General features: G+C 44.8%; 1 protein-coding gene across 9 annotated transcripts in view; it reads right to left on the reverse strand.

The window, feature by feature from the left end:
- Window positions 1-6875: 6875 nt before the first annotated feature.
- The window catches only part of SLC41A3 (solute carrier family 41 member 3), a 40237-nt gene continuing 23948 nt past the window's right edge, over window positions 6876-23164 (reverse strand). For all 9 annotated transcript variants that reach the window (XM_053378012.1, XM_053378013.1, XM_053378011.1 and 6 more), the window contains 6 exons: window positions 22410-22556; window positions 16761-16905; window positions 14099-14178; window positions 10509-10643; window positions 10103-10251; window positions 6876-8610 (listed from right to left, as the gene is read on the reverse strand). In XM_053378012.1, coding sequence (XP_053233987.1) covers window positions 8425-8610; window positions 10103-10251; window positions 10509-10643; window positions 14099-14178; window positions 16761-16905; window positions 22410-22556 — 842 coding nt within the window. In that variant the 3' untranslated portion in view covers window positions 6876-8424. The remainder of the gene's footprint in view (window positions 8611-10102; window positions 10252-10508; window positions 10644-14098; window positions 14179-16760; window positions 16906-22409; window positions 22557-23164) is intronic.

Consider the following 23164-nt stretch of genomic DNA (forward strand, 5'->3'; position numbering starts at 1 on the left):
AGATTTTTATTTCCTTGACATCTGATGGGACGGTGTTCCACAGGGTGGGCGCCACCACTGAGAAGGCTCTCTGCCTGGTTCCCTGTAACTTGGCTTCTCGTATTTTGGGAACCGCCAGAAGGCCCTCAGGGCTGGACCTCAGTGTCTGGGCTGAACGATGCAAGGCCACGTTCCTTGGGTCACCTCCAAGGCTGTTGCCTATGACGACAGTCACTGGATGTTGCCCTTTAAATCTTAAATCTTCCCCATTCCCTCCCTGGTTCTGTTGTCTTCTTCCTTCTCTCACCTGCTGTGGGATGCAGCTGGAGTTCCACTTGCCGCCACAGGTGAATGAGGGCTGGGTAATAGGAATGCAGCAGGAACAGATTGAAGGAGCCTCTGCTGCCCTTTCTCCGCCTGCATTTGGAAAGGAAAGGCTGGTGTTCAGGATACATAAGGGCAGCCCTAGTGGCAAAAGGTAGTGCAATTATTTCCCATTCTAGCAGCAGAGACCCTTGATTGAGTCAAGGTACCACACGGCTGCGGGGTGCGCTCCTGTCACTCGGTCCCAGCGCCTGCCAACCTAGCAGTTCGAAAGCACCCCCGGGTGCAAGTAGATAAATAGGGACCGCTTACCAGCGGGAAGGTAAACGGCGTTTCCGTGTGCTGCGCTGGCTTGCCAGATGCAGCTTGTCACGCTGGCCACGGAAGTGTCTCCGGACAGCGCTGGCCCCCCCGGCCTATAGAGTGAGATGGGCGCACAACCCTAATGTCTGGCAAGACTGGCCCGTACGGGCAGGGGTACCTTTACCTTTTACCACACGGCTGGGGTTTCCCATCACACTTTCGAGCGGTAGAAGCCACTCAGGAATTTGTGGGTAGGCATAAACTGTTGACAGAACCTTTAACTGGATTTAGCTTGGTGCTTTAACTGGATTTAGCTTGGTGCTTCTGAGCTGTGTGGAAAGAAGACCTATAGCAGCATATCCAGTGAATAGCCACTGTTGTGAGTTTGTTGGGCATAATTTGCTAAAAAGGTGCATCTACTGTGCATGTGTGTGTTTGTTGACCCTGGACAGGTTTCAATGTGCTACTGTGATCCATGGGCTGAAATAGGTTACCTAATGCTGGATTTGTGCGTCTGAGGTATTTTTTTTTTTAAAAAATGCACCCTCATCAACAAGAATGCAACTCTGTTGACTCTATCTGATTGGCTCCTAGTGTTACATAGGGGGGAAATGGAGCTTCCTTTCATGCAAAATAAGCAACAGCTGAATTCTTTCTCTTGACTGTTGAATGCATTTCTTAAATCACTTAGAATTTTCATAAACAGCACCCCTGCCTGTTTGCTTAAAAAACATTGTGTTTTGTGCCAGACCAGGAGTATGTTTGTTTGAGAGTGTGTGTGTGAAATGCCCAAATACCGAAGTCTCCTTTCAGAGTTTGGTGTTAAATAACACAGCTTTGACTGTTTACCAGGTAGAGGGATGAGGCAAATACTGTGCTGGGGCACCCGAGGGATTTTTAAAGGAGGTTATTCAAATCTGACAGTGTTGACCTGTTGGCATTTTGCTTGCTCCGCGTTAGAGAACCAGGTTTGCATCTCGGTCAAACTGTTGCTGCTGGAAAACTACTGGCTGATGCCTACAGAGTGGCTCTCTGTGGTGGGGAATAAGAAGTGCATCTTTTGTCATTTGGGTAGTGTAATGGTTATAGGGGTTGTTCGTGCGTAAGTTGCTGCAACTCCTGGCTAGGTTACCTGGTTAAACCCTTTCTGTCTGGACAGCCCTTCACTTCGTGGCTGTTTCAGTCGCTGGCAGAATCCGTCAGTGGGCGTTTCTTGAACTTCTTCCAGCAAAGAAGTTCTTTGACGCCAAGTCTCCGCCTACTCTCCCTGCGCGGAAGTCTTCTGCGCAGGGTGGGTGTGGGCAGCGGAGGACCCGTGCTCTCCCCGCTGGTCTCCGGCGAGGAGTCCTGGAGCCCCCTCGCCGATTCCCCCATCTGCCCCCCTTCACCCCTGGTGTTACGCTGATTTCCTTCTCCAGCAGATGGGCTGCCTCTCCCTGCTGGGCCCCTCTCCAGCATCGCTCTGGAGCCTTGCCTCCTCCTCTGGCTCCGATGGCAGTTCCCTGACAGGTAGCCCAGATTTTTGCACCACTCCAAGCTTTATAAGGAGAAACATTTCTGGCTACTTCCAGTTGTGGCTCCTATTAATGGCTCCATCCAGTGCTTTTTTCTGGGGGGAAGCAGGGGTACACATACCCCTGAACATTTTATGAATCTAACAGGAGAAGAAACTAATATATTTTTTTAAAAAATAGTTTCTTCTCTAGCACGGTGAATCATCAGTTCTGCTGATACCCCTGATGGCAGCCTCATTTCCTATCATGGTGTTTCCTGAGTCTCAGACGAGCGTTTAATGTGTGAAGTAGGAGTTGGAATCTAGCACGGTGAATGGTCAATTTTGTTGTTACCACCTCCGATGGCAGCTTCATTTCCTTTCCCGGTGTAATGCATGTTCTTTGTACTTTTGTCCATTTACTGTATTTATTTTTCCTAATTTGAACTATAAAATGGTGATTTTCTTGAGTCAAAATGAAAGTACTCCTAAACATTTTAAATTTTTTAAGGAAAAAAAATACAGTGTCATGGAAGACCCAGTACTACCTACCACCTTGTACTGACTCCACTCCAAATTCCAGGAAGCGAGGCAGAACAGAGTCTTAGTTAGCAGCTTGGGGTGGCAACTTTCAATTCTACCCTTCCCCCCCCCCACACACACTTAAAAAAAGTGATAGTCTTTACTCACTTCACTTCATTTCCACGTTTGAAGGGTAGTTAATGGGAGGCAGAGCCTACTTGTTCTGGGATGGACAGAAAGATTGTTCATGGGTGATATAAGGCAGAGTTAACACATTCTTTAAGTGCTGCATGTTGTTATTTATACTGTATGATTTTGGTGTTCCAGCTATTGATTTCCCTGTTATTTTTCTTTACATCCTACTGTCATTGAGGAAAGAATTGCTTTCTTAAATAAACTGGGTGTTTGATACTTACAGGCAAAGAGCCTATTGTGTTGCTTGGTCGTTCCTTTCTTGCCAGAGGTAGTGAGAGGTTTTGTGCTGTTCTTTGTATATAAGACATTGCAAATGAAGAATAATGGGACTCCTGCTGTCCTTTGTTTCTCAAGATGGATGTGAGACAACAGTGATAATATCATGGACTGAAGACAGATAGGGCACAGAGGGAAATCCTTTCTTAAAAATCACTATCATGCTTTGATCACAGTCCTGCTAGCCGTATGCTGCCATGCAGCTTATCAGTGAAGCATGAACATGTGAGATCATCTGAGATCCGCAGGAACATGAAAGCTAGTAAAATCCTGAAAATATGTTACAAGTGGGCCAGGTGGATTTTATCTGCAGAAACCTGCCGTGTACAGAAAAGGCACTGAGATTTGGCCCTGAAATTCTCTGTGGGACTTTTGTGTATCTGCCTCGTGATGAGATGGTTCCCATCTCTCTACTAGAGAACGCAAAGATTGGGATGTGTGGGCCTCCTGGCAATATTTTTTTTAAAAAAAGGTTTACTAGACAAACAACCTTAAATATGTGCCTTTGAAATCCCCTTTTATTGAAACTTATTTCCTCCTGTTGCATCATATCTCTTGAGGATGGAATGAGGAGGTGGGCATTAGTGTATGCCCTAGATGTTTGTCCTTGTTGCACAGAAGTGAAGATGGCGTACAGCTTAGCACTATAGCAGGTGTTTCAGACTTGTGTTTCACAGAGATTGCCACCTAAGGCTAGCGCCATTTCTTTCCTTTCAGAAATGGGTATTCAGAGGCATATTTTGGTGTGGCTCCCTCCCTGCAAAACATCCACATAATTCAAAAGGAAAAACGTTAGCTGAAACAGATGGGTCTTGTTTACTTTTCACAAATAGGTGCACACAAGGTATTGATGAGGCCTTGCCCACAGCTAATACCATCCACCAAAGTGAGTTGGGTAAAACCATTAACCTTTGCCCTAAAATACTGTGTTTTGCAAACTGAGGGCTTGTCCACCCATGCCTAGAAAGCACAGGTCTGAGAGGTTTTCTGCTTGCCCCATGCTTTCTAGCCATGGGTCTGAGAGGTTTTGCGTTTGCCCTGCAGCTTTCCCTGAGAAAACACATTCTTTGCTGCTGAATTGGACCAAACTGCAATCCACGGAAAACAATCATTTGGTCCGATTCAGTGGTGAACAGTGTTTCCCCCAGAGAAAATAGCTGGGCAAATAGAGGTGTAGGCAAGCCCTAAATAATTAGAGCAGTATGTGTTTGTTTGTTTGTTTGTCTGTCAGTGAGTGATTTTGTATTATTTTACAAAATTTTGTGCCATGCTTGGCTTACCGGCATGAGGCACTATTTTTTAATTTTTAAAATCTGCCTACTTTTCAGAAGAAATTCAAGGCAGCTAATGCTACAGTGTTGGGGGCGACACTGATCTCCATTTCTCCTGAGTTGCAGCCTAGGTGCTAGCTATCATGTGCTCTGCAGTGTTTCTGTTCCTCTAGGATGCCATAAAGTACTCAAGAAAAGGAAGGAAAAAATAGCAATAAGCACCCTATCATGCTCTATTCATCATCAGAATAAAAAAAACCCTTACTTCTTGCAGCAGGCAGATAAACAGGTTTCTTTATGGCTAGTTAGGTAGAAAACACAACTGAAACTGAAAAGCAGGGCAAAGGAAAGTCCAAGGGGTGAAGTTTCACTCCAGCCCATAATGCAAAGTTCTAATATTGAACTCTTCAAGGATCATGCTACTATACAGCCTGGTCCCATCCCCCCTCCCCGATCATTTAAGTAATTATAGGGTGACTCTGATAATGAAAAATCCACCCACAGCCAGGGAAAGTCCTGGATAAGCAGTCTGGGGATGTGGAGCATGGACAGATGAAGCTCTTGTTGTGCATTCACCCTGCTTTATTCACTGAATTTTTCAGAGGGCCCTATTCTTTAAAAAGCTGTCATTGTTTTAATGGAGACTGTTATCATCTACCATATCAAAAATCACAAACCATTCCCTGCCCAAAAAATATCTGGGTGGAGGAAGCATGGTAATAGGAGTTGGTGGGTTATAGCATCAGGTGCAATGCCCAACAGTACTGGAGAAAAGGGGTTTAAGGTCCTTTTTCTCAGTAGGAAATAGGATCCACTACTTAAAAGCATATGCTCTAGATCAGGCATAGGCAAACTCGGCCCTCCAGATGTTTTGGGACTACAACTCCCATCATCCCTAGCTAACAGGACCAGTGGTCAGGGATGATGGGAACTGTAGTCTCAAAACATCTGGAGGGCCAAGTTTGCCTATGCCGGCTCTAGATGGGCCTACATTAGGGATGGAAAACCTGTGACCCTCCAGAGGTTGTGCGACCACAACTCACACCATTCCTTACCACTGACTGGGCTGATGGGATTTGGAGTCTTAACAGCATCTGGAGGGCCACAGATTCCCCATCCTTGGCCTAGATCATCCACTGGGTTGAGTCTTTTTATTTGTTTTTCACCTCTCCTGTCCAAGAGCCCCATTCAAGTGAATATGAATTGTACAAGAGCCCAGCTGAGCTGAGACTTGGATGGATATTCTCCCTGAGCCGGGTCCAAGGCGGAAACAAGCCCTGCAGTAGGTCTGGATGAGAAAACTCTCTTTTTTCTCCTTCCACTAAAAAGGGGACAATTTCTTGTTACGACTCCAGGGGAATGAACAGTTCGAGCCCTAGTTTCAGTGACAAAGTGGGGTCGGTGAAATTAAGAGCAGATCCTGTAGTAGGAGCAGCAGCAGCGATACACAGCACTGTCAAAAACACAGAAGTCCTAAAGTAGCGAAACTGTTGGGTCACACTGGCTAACCAAGCAGGCAGAGGTCTTGAACTGCCACCACACACCCCCTACGGGGGGGGGGGTCTTTTCCCTCCAGGCCTGCTTTAGGAATGCCTTTTTTTCTTTGCACCATGCCTCAATTCTTTCAAAAAGGAATAAGCCAGTTTTAAGATTATATAAAGCATTGTGCAACTTATTATGCCTTCTCACCACCTTCTTTCAATTACTGGGAGCTTTACTCCAGCTTTAGAGCAAGGAACCCATTCTTCCTCGGTGGACCACAAGAGTTGCGGCACATCTGGGTTTGTGGCTGAATACAGCTGGAACCAAGTAATTTTGCCTTCGTGCACAAAGGGATGCAGATGTTTTGTTCACATGCTGAAAGAGCTCATTCATTATATTTTGTTATGAAGATGACTTGCAAGAGGAGAGATCCAAGTAGTTCAGGGTCAGGATACCTGAAGGATATCCCATATATACTTTCCCAGTCCTGCCAAGTCAGGTGAGGCATGTGAATATTAGGGAGAGGGCCTTTTTTGCTGGTGGCACCTGTTGTGGAATGCTTTCCCATAGACTCTTGTCATAAAGATATTTTTGGTGCCAGGATATATTTTTTTTAACCTCTTCCAGGCTAATAATTGAAATTTACTGTTTCCTTTGAACACTTTGGTCCCCACCCCAACCCCTCCACTGAGTTTTAGCTTTTCATTATTGTTTTCACTGATTTTATGTTTTGTGCTAACCATTATTGTTGAGATATTAGCTTTTTCTGTTTATTGCTTTTGCTTGCTTGTTTTATTTTCATTTTCAATTTGTGAACTGACCAGAAGTCACAATGAATTGGATGTCTTGGTCTTCAAACATATACTTTGAGGTTTTACTTGCGTCATTTTCCATGGCTAAAATGTGGAAACCAAACTTATATCCTTCATTTGGAAGGGAAGACTTCCTCATCTATACCTGAAGCAGGTATATCCCATATATACTGTCCAGTCCTGGACCAGGACCCACAAGGAAACTCTCAAAACGTGAACCATTTTTACACTTTTATTTTACATGTGGGTGGGTGTTTCTACAAACCATAAAAACTCATGAGATTTGAAACTGCAAAACAAAAAAACGAGGGAGAGAGAATGACAATTCTATCATGCTTGGCACTGATGCTGATGACATGGTGAAAATCCACCCTTGGGTCTTCCCGACAGGTGTGGGTAACCTGTGGTCCTCCAGATGCTTCTGGGCTACAAAAGACGATCATCCCTGACATGCTGGCTGGGGCTGATGGGAGTTGGGAGCCCAACAACACCTGGAAGGCCAAACATGCTCCGCCTCTGCTGCAAGCCTTAAGAAATCATTCACTGGGTTTTTAAGAGCACAGTGCCAGGGATAAACACGGCTGTTTTTCCAGCCTTGGGAAGGACAAGTGATTTGACGAAATCCATGGGCACAGAACTCTTAAAAGGTGCTGAGTACTATCAGCACATTGCTCCCCAGGACAGTGACTTCCATGCAGAATACAGAAAGCTCAACTCTACCCCCAGATGAGCCTTCAGAACACACTGTAGGGAACTATCTCAGTTACTGAAGAAGTATTTATGAAGTCCATCAGCAGAGCTGGCCATTTAATCTATGAGTATCCTTGCACAAACCCTGAAAGCAGTTTTGGACGGGACAACTGGCAGGGAGAATGGGATGAGAAGCTGCTCAGCCTCTCAAGATTTTATGGGTGGGTACAGTTGTTTGAAACCATTCAAACAGCCCATATGAAGCTTTACTATTCAGTTTTGGCTATTTTACGCCTTCCAGCTACATTTCCCCCATCCTCGGCCACCTTCTCCCGCTTCTTAACTTATACTCCACTCCTGCTACTGCAGTGTCTAAAACTTCTGCAAAACACTCAAATTAAGCATCAGCATGCAAACTGAGAAACGTAAAGTACCTAAATTGCTATATACAATGCTGCAATGAAGTATTGTGAGGCAGAATCTGAGCTATTGCGGTGCAAAGTTTTTTTGGTTTCCTTTGTGTAGGATAGACAGTATTTTTACTTATTATTTTTGGTGCAGAGTGTGACTAGCCCTGGACATAATTCTCTCTCCCCCACCCCGCTCTGTGTGGGAACATATAGAAGAAATACAGACAGGAAAATGTCATCTTTGATGGCCAGCTGATGCCTGGCAAAGACAGTGAAACATCCTCATCTAGGACATAATCTAAACCCCACTGAGATCAGTGGATAGCCTCCCATTAGCATGAATGGGCTTTTCGGACTCGGCCATTTCAATAACACTTCTTAACCAAGAGGAAGGTAGACAGGAGCAGCGTTTCACAACCCATTCATTACTGATACTTCGGAAGCTGTGTCCACGTTGATGCCGTTTCATTGGTAGGTATCTTTCAAACTTCACATCTACGTGGTATTGAGATGGAAGGGGAGGGATATCCAAGCCATTCCTGTTTCAGGAGCTGGACATCCTCTTCTTCATACCCTGTTTGGACCGTGTCAAAAACACCATTGCGATATATATATATTTTTTACTTGCTGAAACAGTAGGCAGGTCAATGCTGCAGCCGAAGTCCTCTTTAGTGCTTTGGTATGGGCTTCAACCCATTGCAGATCCAAACCAAGTGAAAGCAAAGGGCCAGGAAGCCAGTGCCCAGGACGTCTCCCAGAGCGGTGAGGTAGGGGATGGAATAGTTGTCAGGATCCATGCCCTTTCTCCAGAACAGCCGCACGAGAATGTCAGCCAGGTAAAGCAGGATTGCCACCTGTAAGCAGAGGGGGTGGGAAACCACATGGCCATCAGCATGCAGATCAGCCACAGTTCCATTTTGCTGGGAACGGCGTCTGTTACTCAGGCACCGGACTTGGCAACAACAGTGGGGCACAGAGGAACTTTGATTCCATGGACCACGGGAGCCTAGAGGGCAGGAATATTTAGGGCTGGGTCAAATTCCCCCCTCCACCCAGTTTTGCCACCACATTCACACGTGCTAAAGTGGAAGGGTGAGGTCACAAAGGGGGGGGAGTGAATGAAAGTGGGCCAAAGGAAGTGTGCTTTGTCCACCCCTCTCCCTCTGCAAGCAGACTAGCAGGAAGACAGAAGTCATTGCATCCTGCCATGCCCTTCCAACCTGCTACTGGTTTGTGGGTGGAGTGGGTGGGTGGGGGGAGGGATGGCAGCTGTAACAGGGAAGACACAGGAGCCATAATGATGTCCCACTCACAAGGGATAGCATTTCTGTGTGGCACACAGAGCAGGCCACAGGTTGCATGGGGTTGTCTGAAGAGCAGTCCCGATATACTTGTGTGTAGAGCAGGTATCTACAACTTTTTCAGACCCAAGACCCACTTTTAGCCCACGCATGCCTTGGGGGACCCATTTCTCAAACCTTTCCCATCTGTCTGCATGGGGGCAGCACTTCTGATGTGACCCGCTTTGAATCAGGCCGCGACCCACCAACTGAAGAACAGTGGCAAAGGAGGTCCTGCACAACCAAGACACCGGTGCAACTGGGTGTCCACTCTCACACAACTCCTACACACAAGGAGGCGCTCGCAGAGCGATTTCTCTGTAGATGATGGTGGGCAATATGCTGCAGGAAACTGTTGCCGGGTTGCGGATGGGGCTAAAATCACAGCACTGCTCTTCAGTCAGCGCATAAATGCTCTAAATGCAAGTACTGCTGGATGAAGCCTATGGCAGCCCCTGGGTATGAAACCAGCACCTTCCTAAAGCTAACTAGGCAGCTGTCAGTCTGAGCAGTGCCTGGACAGGTGATCAGGTGTGAAACATATCTATGCCACCTTGATCAGTTCCAGGATGGAAGAAAGGCAGGGCATAAATGCCCAAACTCCCCTTCAAGCTATTATAGAGATTTTGACTCAACAATTCAAATATCATGGGAAAAGGAAGGTGCATGACTGCTAATTTTTCTTAGCGACATGGGGAAGGTGTGAAAAGAGGGTAATGTGTTCTAGCTGGAAATGGGGGGATCTAATCTGCCACCCTGCAGCATTTTACACTGATATCTCAATCAGTTTCTCCTAGAAATCTCTACTAAAAAGATACTGTGGCTTCCAAGTGGGTGCTGTAAATTTAGAAATCTAAAAGGGACTGGGATGAGGATGGTGGCCTGCGGTTTGTAGAAATCAGGGTCTGTCCCTGGTGCATTCATATAGCTACAGTGGCTAATTCACTCTGGAACACATGGCAGAACCCAAACGTATACTAAAAACAGAAGTCAAGTTTCTGGTTACCTGTAGAACAGCAGCCATCAGGTAGAAGGAGACAAAAGTGAAGGTGGGAGCCGTATGGCCTGCCTGCAAGAAATGAATGGTGTAGATGAACAGCAGGTGCCCTGGGATCACTAGCAGGATCAAGACACGAGCAGACTTTGAATTTATTCCTGCAGGGGAGAAAAGGCAAATGACATCATAACTCTGGTTACACTGAGCGAATACGAAATGGTCTGCTAGTAAGGAGCTGGTCCCAAATGGGAGATCCTCTATATATGCGGTTTGCATTGGGACTTCTTTTATAGTAAGCAACAAATAAATACAACTAATATTATTATCAACAACAATAATTTGGGCTAGTGTAGAGTTTTCCCTGGAGGTTTAGATGCGAAAGTAGCTAGGCACCAGTATCTAGAAAGCAGATTACCTGAACTGAAGAAGGTGGTACATGGATTTGGCCAATGCTGCCTCATCTTGTGTGGCAGGACTCCAGGCATGCTCCAGAAGTGCAGAAATGTGGAGATCCGGCTGGCCTGGATAGCTACCAGATTGCCGCCGACGCCTGCAAAGCAAAAAAAATAGCAGAACACACCCTTTAAGCCTCAATAGCTGGGAGACACTGGGAGGATGGCAATCAGTCAATACCCATTCATGCACTCCCACAGGTCTGAAAGCTAAGCAGACGTCTGTTCTATAAGCTACCAAACGGCCTTACTGCCACTGGCTTACATTGCCTTCTCTACCTCAGTATCCTTTAGAGCATTGCTCACAAGCAGATGGTGAGGCAGGAAACGCTGCTGTCACCTGATCAGCAGCAAAGCATTAGAATATTGACAGAGCAACAACTGGATTGGTGCTATGGATGCTTCGTACAAGAAGAACTGTTTCTGTTGCTACTGGTGTTGCCCCAGAATTCTACCACCTGCCCGGCAGCTGCACAAGCACACCTGTACAGATCACAATGCCCTGTGTGAGCTTTAAGCACGGCCAGCAATGCCAACGCTCAGCTGCTAGAGGTGGGGAAGTGAGAGAGGAGCCAGGGTGGGAAAATCATAGTTCCCAAGATCTTCTGTCAGTTGGCATATCTTAGTACAGAAAGTATTGTTCTGGTGTAGCGATCCTATTCTACTTAATTCAAGAGGGTTCTGGAAGCTTCTCTGTGTGAAAGAAGCAAGCAGAAGGTTACTGATGTTTGGGTTATTCCTTCTGAGAAGCTGAGTACAGCTGGTTTAAACTGGTTCTCTTTCTCTTTCAGTCAAGGTCATGCTCTATAATAGTGAAGCCAGAAGGAGCCTAGGTCTCACTCTCTCTTTTCCTTTCTGGTGTGGTGTACAGTATATAGTGTTAAGGTTATAGTCTTACTATAAGTTTGTAAGTTTAGGTTACGTCTGCTGCAACTGTATTTCTTATGGACAGGGCCAATCCTGAATGTATTGGATATGTGACCATTATGCTCCTTTGCCTTCAGTAGCAGTAAAGCTCTGCTGGATGAAATAGGATTGCCTCTGGTCTATTTTTTGGAAATCCTGTGACATGTTTAAGTTTTTACTCTGCTAATTATGCATTGGAATCTACTCTGGATTGATACTGAGTAGACTTCCAATGACAATCTCTACTGTGGTTTTACACAGAGAAATGGAAAGAAGCTACAGGGGCTGCAGCAACTGCTCTTACTGCATTGAGGCCTTGGCAGGCACTGCAAATCTTTCAGGGGACAGAGGCCTCCTCAAATTTCTAACTACCAGAAAATGAATTGCAAAACTGCTGCAAGGTCACACTGCATGAACTGTCAGAGGGCTTCTCCTTTTGTTTCTCTTGCTCCAGATACATAACCAAATCCTTCCCGTTCTGAGAGAGAAATATTTCCCTCCTTCCTTAGCACATACTGGATATTCATGAGTTAAGATACCCAACACAGGTGCTCTGTAATACAACTTGTTTGACTCTTGTGCATAGACAGGTTCTTTTATAACAAACAGCTAACAGGTGCTGCAGTGCCTGGCTGTGAAACCACCTGCAGTATATCTGCAACTGTGGTAATTATGGTACCAGCAATTTCTATTCTGACGAAAGGAAGCATGGAATGAGAGGACAAATTAAAAGTTCAGCACCATCAGTCTAATTAGTCTCCTCTGGATATGGGCCACCTTGCATTCTGACAGGCTCTCAGCACACTTGCTTATTTATTACTTGCGACAAAATTTCTATCCTGCAACTTCCTGCAACACCTGGAAGAGGTGTTCAAAGCAGAAAAGAAAAACAGAGCGAAAAACGTACTACAATCAATTAAAATGCAAACAGTGCGGAGTGTTTGAACAGCATAACAAAGCTAAAACTGAGAGAGGCTGGATTAAAAACAGCCTCTAGGGGGAAAGACGGTGAAGCTGGAAGCCTTCAATTGTAGTTGGACTAAGACTTCCCCCAGGCCCATTGCCAGGGACTCGAGTCGTAGCTCAACAACATCTTGAAGGACACAGATTCCTGCTCTAGGGCCTGACTCCATTTCCTTCTCTACTGCACCAGCTCTTGGGGCACACTGTATAATACTACTAATTTCTGGTTGTCCCTCAGGTGGAATCTACACACATGTGAAAAACCGTTCTGAAAATTCTTTTTTTAAAAGCATTTATAAAAATACATTGAATTTTCCATAAGACTCACCATCGCCATTTAGTGTCACATTGTATATTGCACTTAAAACACACTTACAGCATTTTATTTGCAGCTGTACAGCTGAGTCCATAAGAAAGGACCCATAAAATAACTGAAAGGAGAAAGCCCCCAGTGAACGTCTCCCTTTGGGGGGCTATTTTACAGCAACGTTATGTCTTCAACCACCTCAGATTATATGAAACAATTGTCCTATAAACCTTTGGCAATATTGAGTCTCAAGGATGTATCTGGCACAGCAACTGCAGCGCTGGAAATCCAACAGCTGCTTTCAATCCCCTTTCTCAGAAACAAACAGAACCAGAAGACTCTTAAGTCTAAAAGCAAAGCATGGCAGAGCATTGTCACAATGTTCTTCTGGAGGCACTGGACTCAGCCGAGAGTGAATCAGCTCAATGCAAGGCCTGGTAAAATTGCAAGACAAATGTTAACTTTCTGAAGTGGAAGGAGAAGTTACCTTTCATGATCAGCATATAGAGGTTAGTTCTGTGGAAACCTGACAATGTCTTATATGTCACTCCTTGTAATGCTCCCTGATGCTGCCCGTTTTGGCGCATTGATAGAGACAACAGTTCTTGGTAAAATCCTGTTCACATGAATGCTGTTCCTGAGTTCAGAGTGGAGCAATCCTCTACTTCATTCTTGTGTTTTATTTCTTTAAAACGTTTTTATATTTGCCTTATTTATATCCATATATTTAAAGAAAGCTCAAAACCACATTTGTTCCAAACCAATTTCCTTATCTCATGATGCAGTGCAGCACAGCTAGTGCTATGCGGAAAGGGAAATTCCAGGACTATTCAATTCATTTCAATGGGTCTACCCTGAGTATGACTGACACTGGATCTCACCCTAGAAATCCAATACTCCAGTCACTTGTGCCTATTTCCAGGGCCAGCACAAAAGTGTTAAGTACTATACACAGCTTTTGAAGCATTTAATCTTCTGCTGGAAATTTAACATTTAAGCGCACATGAAGATGCTTTACTGAGTCAAACCAATGGATTGTTTATCTCAGTGTTGTCTTCACTAAATGGCATTGTCATGGGTGTCTTTTCCAGCCCTATCTGGAAATACCAGGTCCTGAATCAGGACCTTTTGCACAGCCAATACATGTGCTCCACAATTGATCTTAAGTTTCTGGTCTATCCAACCCAGACTTAAAGCTAATAAATTAAATGCTGCAGGTAGACAATGCCTTTCTGCGGCAAGCAGGATTTGTCTCGCTTACGGATCTGAAAACGAGGATTCTCTAAGTCCTACAACGATGAGGCTGAAAACAGGGACGTATATTTCACTTGCAGCCTGACATGCTTAAAAAGAAAAAGAAGAAAAGAATCAACCTACCATTGATCACAGGAGTGAAAATAGCTATGCCTTCAAAGTTTGGATTGGTTATGGTTTTGTCCAAGATAAGTCCCCCGATGCTGTTTTTAAAAAATGAGAGAACATGAGTATATCCTTCATCTGTTAGTATCCCACTACTCAGTGACTGTATAAATAATCAGTATCTTCTTTGATTACATTTGCTTCTAATCCTGATCTTTTTCAGCAATATTCTGTGGAAATCCTTACTTTTGCTGTTGCCATTCAGGCGGACAGCTTTACTAAGATAACAAAGATTTCACCCCAGTTCCCAGACTAGGAAGACTTGAAGGAAAATAGTACGTATTTGAAATCCCACAACAGGAAAGATTTTGGGATGAAGGGAGGTATACAAATTTTAGTAATAACAATAACAACAACAACAACAACAACAACAACAACAACAACAACAACAAAACAACAACAACAATAATGATAATAATAAAATTTATTTAACATTCTATCCCCCCCCCCCCCGGTACACTCAGGAAATGTCTTCAACACCAAAGCAATAAGGAAAATGTTTTAATGAACCTAACAGACCAAGCACAATAGATTGAAAAACAAAACTTGTAGCACTTTATAGCATATCATTTTAAATAATATGACAAGTACAAGGCCATAAATTTCATTTATTATGAGGACCATCATCATTTACGGCTTCAGAGTATTTTCTTGAGAATATAGCCATGTCATGACTGTTAGAAATCTGATCTGAACTAAGGTGGCATAAAAAGCAAAAGAAAAGTTGAAAAGAATAAACATATGTGATTGGAACAAATTTCAAGATAAGAACTATAACTCTGGAAGGTATCTCCACATAGCAATATGCACACCATCAGCATTATTCTTATAATTCATTACCTGCCCTTCACCCTAAGGTCCCATGGCAGGTTACAACAATTAAAAAACATTACTAATATTAAAAAAATACAAAAATAAGGTGGGGTGTAAAAATATTGTTTTGAGTTTATGATTACTAGACTCCCCTAAATTCCTAGGTCCAGTAAGGGTTAGCATTTAATCAAGGCAAATGTTAAAATATAAGCCAGATCAGTTTCCTGACCAAGAAATCACCTGGGGTGATGGGCCATTAGGAGGACGGTAAGGAAGGTAAGGAGCCATTAGAAAAGCAAAATTAGAGGGGGCTCTGTGCCAGATGGCAAATGGAAGCGACCTTTTGCTCTATTCAGGGTTAGTTTTTGAAAACAAAGCAGAGTTTGAAGAAGAGCCTTTAGAGTTGGCTATGACAGGACCTAAGAAAAAAGGTTGCAGTCTGTTAAAGTCAGCAAGCTGGAAAAAGGGTCAGAGCATGATGGTTGATTTCTGCGTTTGAATCGAAAGCTGCAGCTATGGAAGAAGCAAGACCCTCGTGGGGGGGGGGGGTCAGTGTTGTGAACCTCTCCCTTGCATACTCAGGTTGTATATATGTGTAAATAAACCATATATCATAAAGACACCATAGTCTCCACTGTGCCTCATTTCTTAAAGGAAACACGGACCTCGGGTCAGTGCCTGGAACCCCTGGAGTCTTGCACTGCTTGAATATTGGAGTGACACGCAACAATATGCATCTCAAGCCAGGGTGAAGAGGTACATCTTCAGCACTGGAAGGGAGCTGTATAGTGAAGGTGCCAGACGCACATCTGTGGGAAAGGAGTCCCACAACATAGGGACTGCGCTCTCTTGGACCCCCCCCCCCGAGGGCAGAGGAACTACCAAGAGGGCACCCTGCCAAGGTCAATACTCAAAGTATGTTCTTCCTGTGCATCATCTGATGCTGGGTCCTGCCTTTTTTTTTTTTAACATGGCTGCATTTCCACATGCCCTGACCTTCCAAGATAATCATAAATATGTGTGTGTGTCCAGCCTGTGTCTTATTAGATAGCAGTTGTTTGGTCACTGAATTCTAAAATAAGTAGAGATATGCTGTTTACAGTTCAAATCAGCTCATTATGCAGTTATCCAAGCTGATTCCTTTTAAGAAGTGGGGGCCAATGGAAATAGAGTTATATTGCAAAAGGACATGGCTGGAAGCCTGCACACTGCAACATTTTGTTTCAGGCCTCATTTGCCTCTTTTAACACATACACATAAGCAGTTTGGGGGCTGGTTCATGCTTATACCAAGAGTCCATCAGCATCTTGTGGTTACTGAATATTGTCCTCATTGCACGCTGTTGGGACTCCCACCCGCCCTGTGGAACACCCTCCCACCAGATGTCAAAGAGAAGAACAACTACCAGACTTTTAGAAGACATCTGAAGGCAGCCCTGTTTAGGGAAGCTTTTAATGTTTAACAGACCACTGTATTTTAATATTTTGTTGGAAGCCGCCCAGAGTGGCTGGGGAAACCCAGCCAGATGGGCAAGGTTTAAAGAAAGAAAGAAAGAAAGAAAGAAAGAAAGAAGAAGTTTTCTTCCTTATTGTACCTCTATAAACACTGTACATTCCCCCAGCTTGCTGACACGTCCTGTGCATGTATGGCACTGTTTGGGCTACCTAAGGCTCCACACTCCAAGAACATGTTAGCTACAAACCAAATACACAGAAAGAAATTGTCCCTGGAAGCGTCGTATTCGCACAGTTAGCATCAGGGACAAGACCTCTCAAATACCAGTCCATCTCTAGCCCATGATGCTTACCTGCTGATGGCCATGGCAACAATGACTGGCTGCCACCCAGTCTTGAGGACTTCAGCAACGGGAGGACTCTGCCTGGCAATGGCGATCCAAAGAGGAATCATAACAATGAAGACGGCACAGATCAGGGGCGACAGGTATCTCACCTCTGTCGAAGAAAAGGAAAGGTTTATTATTATTTTATTTTTATTTATTAAATTTGTATACTGCCCTATAGGCATAGATCTCGGGGTGGTTCACAACGTAAAATCGCAATCTAAGAAACAAACAAAAAATACATAATAAAAACAATGACGTTGACAACTCAATAATCCCCCTTTCCACAACACATCTTAAAAGGTATATGTGTGAATCTCCAAATCTGAAAGGATACAACTTTGTGGGGAAGACCATTCCGCTTTCTTAAGCGAAAGAACAGATGTGGTGATGAGTGTCCAAGCCTGTTTGCTCTAGGATTTTTATGTAGCAATCCTCCATCACTGCCTGCTTCCATCGCCATCTATAAGCAGCCAGCAGAATTAGCTGATGTGGGGGGAATGCATTGGTTGCCGCAATAGAAAACATAAAGCAAAACTAGTAAGTATGCTCTAGCAGGCAGGAGAGCAGGGTGTATTCCAGAGAACATTAGAGGTGTAAAGTCTCAAAACCAATGGACCAAGTTACACTTATTTTTAAATGTACCGGTAATTGATTTATATGGCTGGAATTCAATGTCAGGGCTGTCGTTAGCAGATACAGCACTGGGGTGCAAATATCCTCCCAGCGCCGCCTAATTACCACGGATAGTTGGGGGGGTGCGAAGCTGTGCACTGCCAGCCATGGGGGGGTCGCAACTCTCCCCCATGCCGCTGTGGGAGAGCAATCCCCACAGAGGCTTGGGAGGGAAGCTGCATGCCGGCCAGCCATATGGTTGATGGGGCACAGCTGGTGAGCGTGCAGGGAAAGGGGAGGCCACTAGCAAAGCCACGCAGCTCCCCCACTCACTGGGCGCCCCTGAGAGGCCGGTGCCCTGGCACAACGAACCACTAAGCCCTATGGGAAAGACAGCTCTGTTCAATGTAGTGCCAAGTGGGGTACATGCAGAGAAGGGGGCCTGCTTGTGAAATTGGGCTTTTCTCCCCTCTTTTCCTTGTGCACCCCCTAAATCTGTTCTGGGGCTCCCTCCAACCCCCTGGAATAGATTTAGGGAGCATGCGAGGAGGAAGGGACACGTTTTGTTGCATGAGCAGACCTTCTTTGTAATTAATCTGTTATCTCAACTTTCCATCCAAAAGGATGTGCCAAATGGGTTTTACATCAATATAAAACCAAAGCATATATAGTAGCCTAAATGAAGTAACACAATTACAGGACCAGCAGCAACAAAGCAACAAAGCTGGATAAGGACATAAGGAGCTATCGTCTCTTCCAAGTGCCCAGGTTCACATGGGAGAAGGTGATCCTTAGGATCCGATGCTTTAAGTGGAATTTAATTAAGCACAACTAACTTCAGGGTCAGTGTGTTTTCCATGTAAGCATCACACCAGTGTATACAAATTGGATTTGCTACTAATCTTCAAACAGAAGCCCCTTCATCACGTTGGCAAGATGGAGTTGGTGGAAGCAGAATTACCCAAAGGTAGAAAATTAAGAAACCCTAACTGACAAGCTCATTACCACATCTCCAAGAAGTGATTTTGTCATACTACAAGACACAGCATTTAAAAGAAGCTTGTTAATCCATACAGAGGAAACAGGATACCTCCTAAAAGAAGCCAAGGAGCTTTCATAAAAGGAAAAAGCACGCAGCTGTTGTTGGTTTTTTTTTTAAGGCTTTTAAGCAGGGTGCAGGAGAACAGTAAACTAAGCAATAAGTGAAGAAAGGTAAAGGTAAAAGAAATGGTAAAGGTAAAAATAAGTGAAGAACACTATGTGTTAACAGTAAACAGGCTGACCAGAACGGAACTAGAGCCCCTTTTCCATTGCATAACAGTCACTGCTCACTGCTCACTAAGCAACACTGTTGAAAAAAATAAAACAGACCCCGGAGCTTCTAACTGAACCAGTGAAAAAACCTGAGCATTTCTGAGTTCAGTCAAGGGAAGGATGCAGCTCAGACTTAATCAAGGGAGAAGACCTGACAACCAAGCATTTCTGACACTTATAAGGACAGTTCGACACAAGTCAACTTTTGTTACCAAATTTTGATCAGCTGCGATTTGAGAAAAAGAGCTCCGGAATAGGAATTTCAGTTCAAGTGCTGAATGAAGTAATGAAAACTGGCTTCCACCCCTTTGACAATTACCGAGACCTCGCAATAGATTTAGACGCGGCTTCAAAGAGTTAGACCATGTGTAAAAAGTTCCAGACTTGGCCTGAAGAACTCTAGAATTTATAGCGGACACAGACCTAATACCGTATGCTGCTATCGTTCATGTTGTTTCAAAAGGAGCAGCTGTCTTGGTCTGTTGACTCGTAGAATTGTAGCGTTGGAAAGGGACCACGAGGCTCATCGTGAGCAAAGGCAACAAAAAACCCCATGGAACCTTGAAGTCTAACAAATGTACGGCACAGAGCTGCTGAATTATTTTGATGGCTATCCTCTTTATGTGGGTTTTTCCTTTTACCTAAAATACTGATTGTGGTATAATCCAGCTGTATATCTCTAGCTGTGAGGTGACTTTGTTTTGTGCCAGGCAGGCTGGATCTAGCTTTTATATGCTTCTCTACAAAGCACCCAGGACTGTTTGTGAGGCTACCAGACTGTCTTGTCAAAAAGGGGGATAATAAAAAAGGGGACTAGAATGCCAGCTACTCGGAACTAGAGCAGTTACTTCCCTATTCATCCCCACCCACCTCTGTCCCTTTAGCTCAGGGGTCAGCAAACATTTTCAGCAGGGGGCCGGTCCACTGCCCCTCAGACCATGTGGGGGGCCAGACTATATTTTTTGGGGGGGGGAATGAACAAATTCCTATGCCCCACAAATAACCCAGAGATGCATTTTAAATAAAAGGACACATTCTACTCATGTAAAAACACTCTGATTCCCGAACCTTCCGCGGGCCAGATTTAGGAGGAGATTGGGCCAGATCCGGCCCCCTGGGCCTTAGTTTGCCTACCCATGCTTTAGCTCCTGTTGTTTTATTTCTGTCTTCTGAATAAGTCAACCTTGGGGTGACCTTTAGAAGTGCAGGGAACGTCAGGAAAGAGGGAGAGAGAATGCTGCTGCTCTGACAAAACAAGAATGACTCAGAAGCAGAAGGAAGGAAGCGTCAGAAACACCTTCAAGCCATGGGGATTGTGCCAGGCCTTTTGATATGCTAATGATCGTTCTTAGAGGGCTCTCTCCATCTGCTCTTCATAACTGGTGCAAAGCTGGGCCAGTCGCAACACATTTTGCAGGTAATGGAGCAGTTGGAGCATTCTGGAAATGTGCTTTATATTTTTTCTCCCTCTCTCAAAACAAGATTCTGTTAAAGCCTGAGGCTACAAGTATGCAGTTATCAAAGCCTTTAATCACAAAAGTTGTCTTAAATCACAAAGGATGTCACCCAAAAAGGGAACACACCTTTCTCTGGGGGGTGGAGCATGGGATTTTCACAGCCCTTAGCATCACCCCAGGTGATACAGGGCAGGAAGCACGTGCAGCAGCAGCAACAGCAAAGGGGTGGGGGCTTCTCTGATTGATTTTATACCTGGAGGTAGGGAGTGTCTGAGCCTAAGCAACTCTGCTTTCAAAGACAATTATATAGCTATCAAGTGGGAGACCTTTAGCAGGGAATGGGGTCCAATCGGGATTACAGATGCTTCTTTTTACATCATAGGACTGCTACAGAAAAGCTAGCTCTGTCAATATTCCTTCATCTGCACAATTATCAGAAACACAAGAAGCCCTGTAGCCCTTTGCATTTGTTCTCTCTTACAATGTAGGCGCTCAGGAGCTTCACAACAGCCCTTTGAGGTAAGCAAGGTCAAGAGCAGTGACTGGCCCAGTGTTACACAGCAGCCAGAGATGGGTGAATCTGCCCACTTTGGTTTCTCTGTTTCTCATTTTCCAATTCTAAATTCAGGTCTCCACATTCCCACATCAGTTCCCCCTGGTGTTGATTTCTCTTAATATACACATTTTGTATGACATTTTGCCAAACTATTTTTGCAAAGCATAGTCCCTCTAGTATATATGCATTTTAATGCAAACTTTACCTCAGTATATGCATTTTTGTACACCTTTCTTGGCTGAAGAACTGTACTGCAAATTTCGAAGGATGGTTGCATTTTGAATTGAACTGAATCCATCCCCAATCCCTACCAGTGGGCTTCATGACTATGTTTCCGTGGTCCCAATCTAATGCACTATTATGCTACATTGGTTCCCTGTTTTTCCTGAAGGGGAGGAGGGCTGAAATGGGAAGAAATTATTAGGCCACCTTTCTCTGCTGGTGTGTAGCATACTTGCGTCATGTTAAATGACATAAAAGGGATGCAGGTGGCACTGTAGGTTAAACCACAGAGCCTAGGACTTCCCGATCAGAAGGTCGGCGGTTCAAATCCCCGTTGACGGGGTGAGCTCCCGTTGCTCGGTCCCTGCTCCTGCCAACCCGGCAGTTTGAAAGCACATCAAAGTGGAAGTAGATAAATAGGTAACGCTCCGGTGGGAAGGTAAATGGCGTTTCCGTGTGCTGCTTTGGTTCGCCAGAAGCGGCTTAGTCATGCTGGCCACATGACCCGGAAGCTGTACACCTGCTCCCTCGGCCATAAAGCGAGATGAGTGCCGCAACCCCAGAGTCGGTCATGACTGGACTTAATGGTCTGGGGTCCTTTTACCTTTACTAAAATGACATAAAGGAAAGCACTAAGTAACCCACATTATCTGCTCTCAATTTCCAGTTAGCTTGGACTGCTGTCGCTACAAACTTCCAAGAAAAAAAAAATCCTTAATCAACTGAAAATAAAACATAAGCCAAAATCTCATCCTTCCACAAACTCCTCTCAGACAGTCATGCAATAACTGCCTTGGCAATTTTAAAATTTTAGTGAAAGTGTACAGCAGATTGGAATTGCCTCCTTGTATTAGGAAACTTTGGTATCAGCTCTTAATATGCAGGCTGCATCGTGATGGGGTATCTTTTCCTATCTGGGGGGTTCTTCATGAAGAGGGAGCACAGACAAGGGGTAACTGAGATTGAGGGTATCCTATTGTAGAGAGAGGACCATCAAGGCCAAAGAGAACAGGGGTGCCATACTTTTAGGAACACCTTTGTAGAAGAGGGGATCTTCGCAGGTTGTTTTCTCTCCCCAAAACCTACAAAATTTCATTTTTCACACAACTAACAAGGCACAGGATCCTCTATTTCTATCTGGTCAGCTTACTAAGAGCAAGCAAATGCACTGGGTAATTTACAGGGTGCTTCAAGTGCAGGAGTTTTGATGGATCTGTTACACAAATTCTGATTTTCCCTTGTTGGTTACCAAAGTGGATCCCACCATGCCAGTTTAAATGAACTAGGAGATCCAGAGAGTCTGAAGGTGCTCTCTCAACAGGCAGAACAAAGCTGTCCAGCCCTGCAGACCCTAGTCAGACTGGGAATCTGCTTTCCTTCCAACATGGGCGGCTGTCTAGGGAGAGGCTGTTCTGCGGTTTCAGAGCTCCCAGGCTTCTTTTGCTAACGTACCTATGTATTTGTAGAGGGTGCTGCTGATGGCAGCTAGCAGGGAAAGCGTTATCAGGTCTCCGAGGCTCGCTGCCAAGGGCGTAGCAATGTTGTCTGGGTTTATCCCCACCTTTCTTGCACCGAGGATCACACCAATCATCACCAGACCTGAAAAAGAAAAGAAAACAAGTGGTTTGGAGAAAGTTCAGTTCAAGGTGAGGGAGACTCCCTGTCTGCCAAGGTCTCCTAAAGCCAGTAGAGGGAGCAGTAGCCCTGAAATTCGCCCAGGGCTTGTGCCCAGGATGGCATGGAAAGGCCTGGATCTGGAAGAGAAGCAAGAGCCGCTGAAGGGAGAAGATGAAAAGAGAGTAGCAAAGGAGGCTATTTTGGCAACTGAAAAAGAAGCCGGCAGGGCCTGTGGCTCTCTTTTTGGGGAGGGTGGGGAGTTAGTCCCTCCCAACCTCTACAGTGGTACCTCAGGTTAAGCACTTAATTCGTTCCAGAGGTCCGTTCTTAACCTGAAACTGTTCTTAACCTGAAGCATCACTTTAGCTAATGGGGCCTCCTGTTGCTGCCGCAACACTGGAGCACGATTTCTGTTCTCATCCTGAAGCAAAGTTCTTAACCCGAGGTACTATTTCTGGGTTAGCGGAGTCTGTAACCTGAAGCGCCTGTAACCTGAAGCGTATGTAACCTGAGGTACCACTGTATTAAGGTACATTTTCCAAACCATAATCAACAAGCCAAAGGAGTTACATTAACTACAGGAGTAAGTT

This window comes from Podarcis raffonei, chromosome 2, assembly GCF_027172205.1.
Source record: "Podarcis raffonei isolate rPodRaf1 chromosome 2, rPodRaf1.pri, whole genome shotgun sequence".
Taxonomy (NCBI): domain Eukaryota; kingdom Metazoa; phylum Chordata; class Lepidosauria; order Squamata; family Lacertidae; genus Podarcis; species Podarcis raffonei.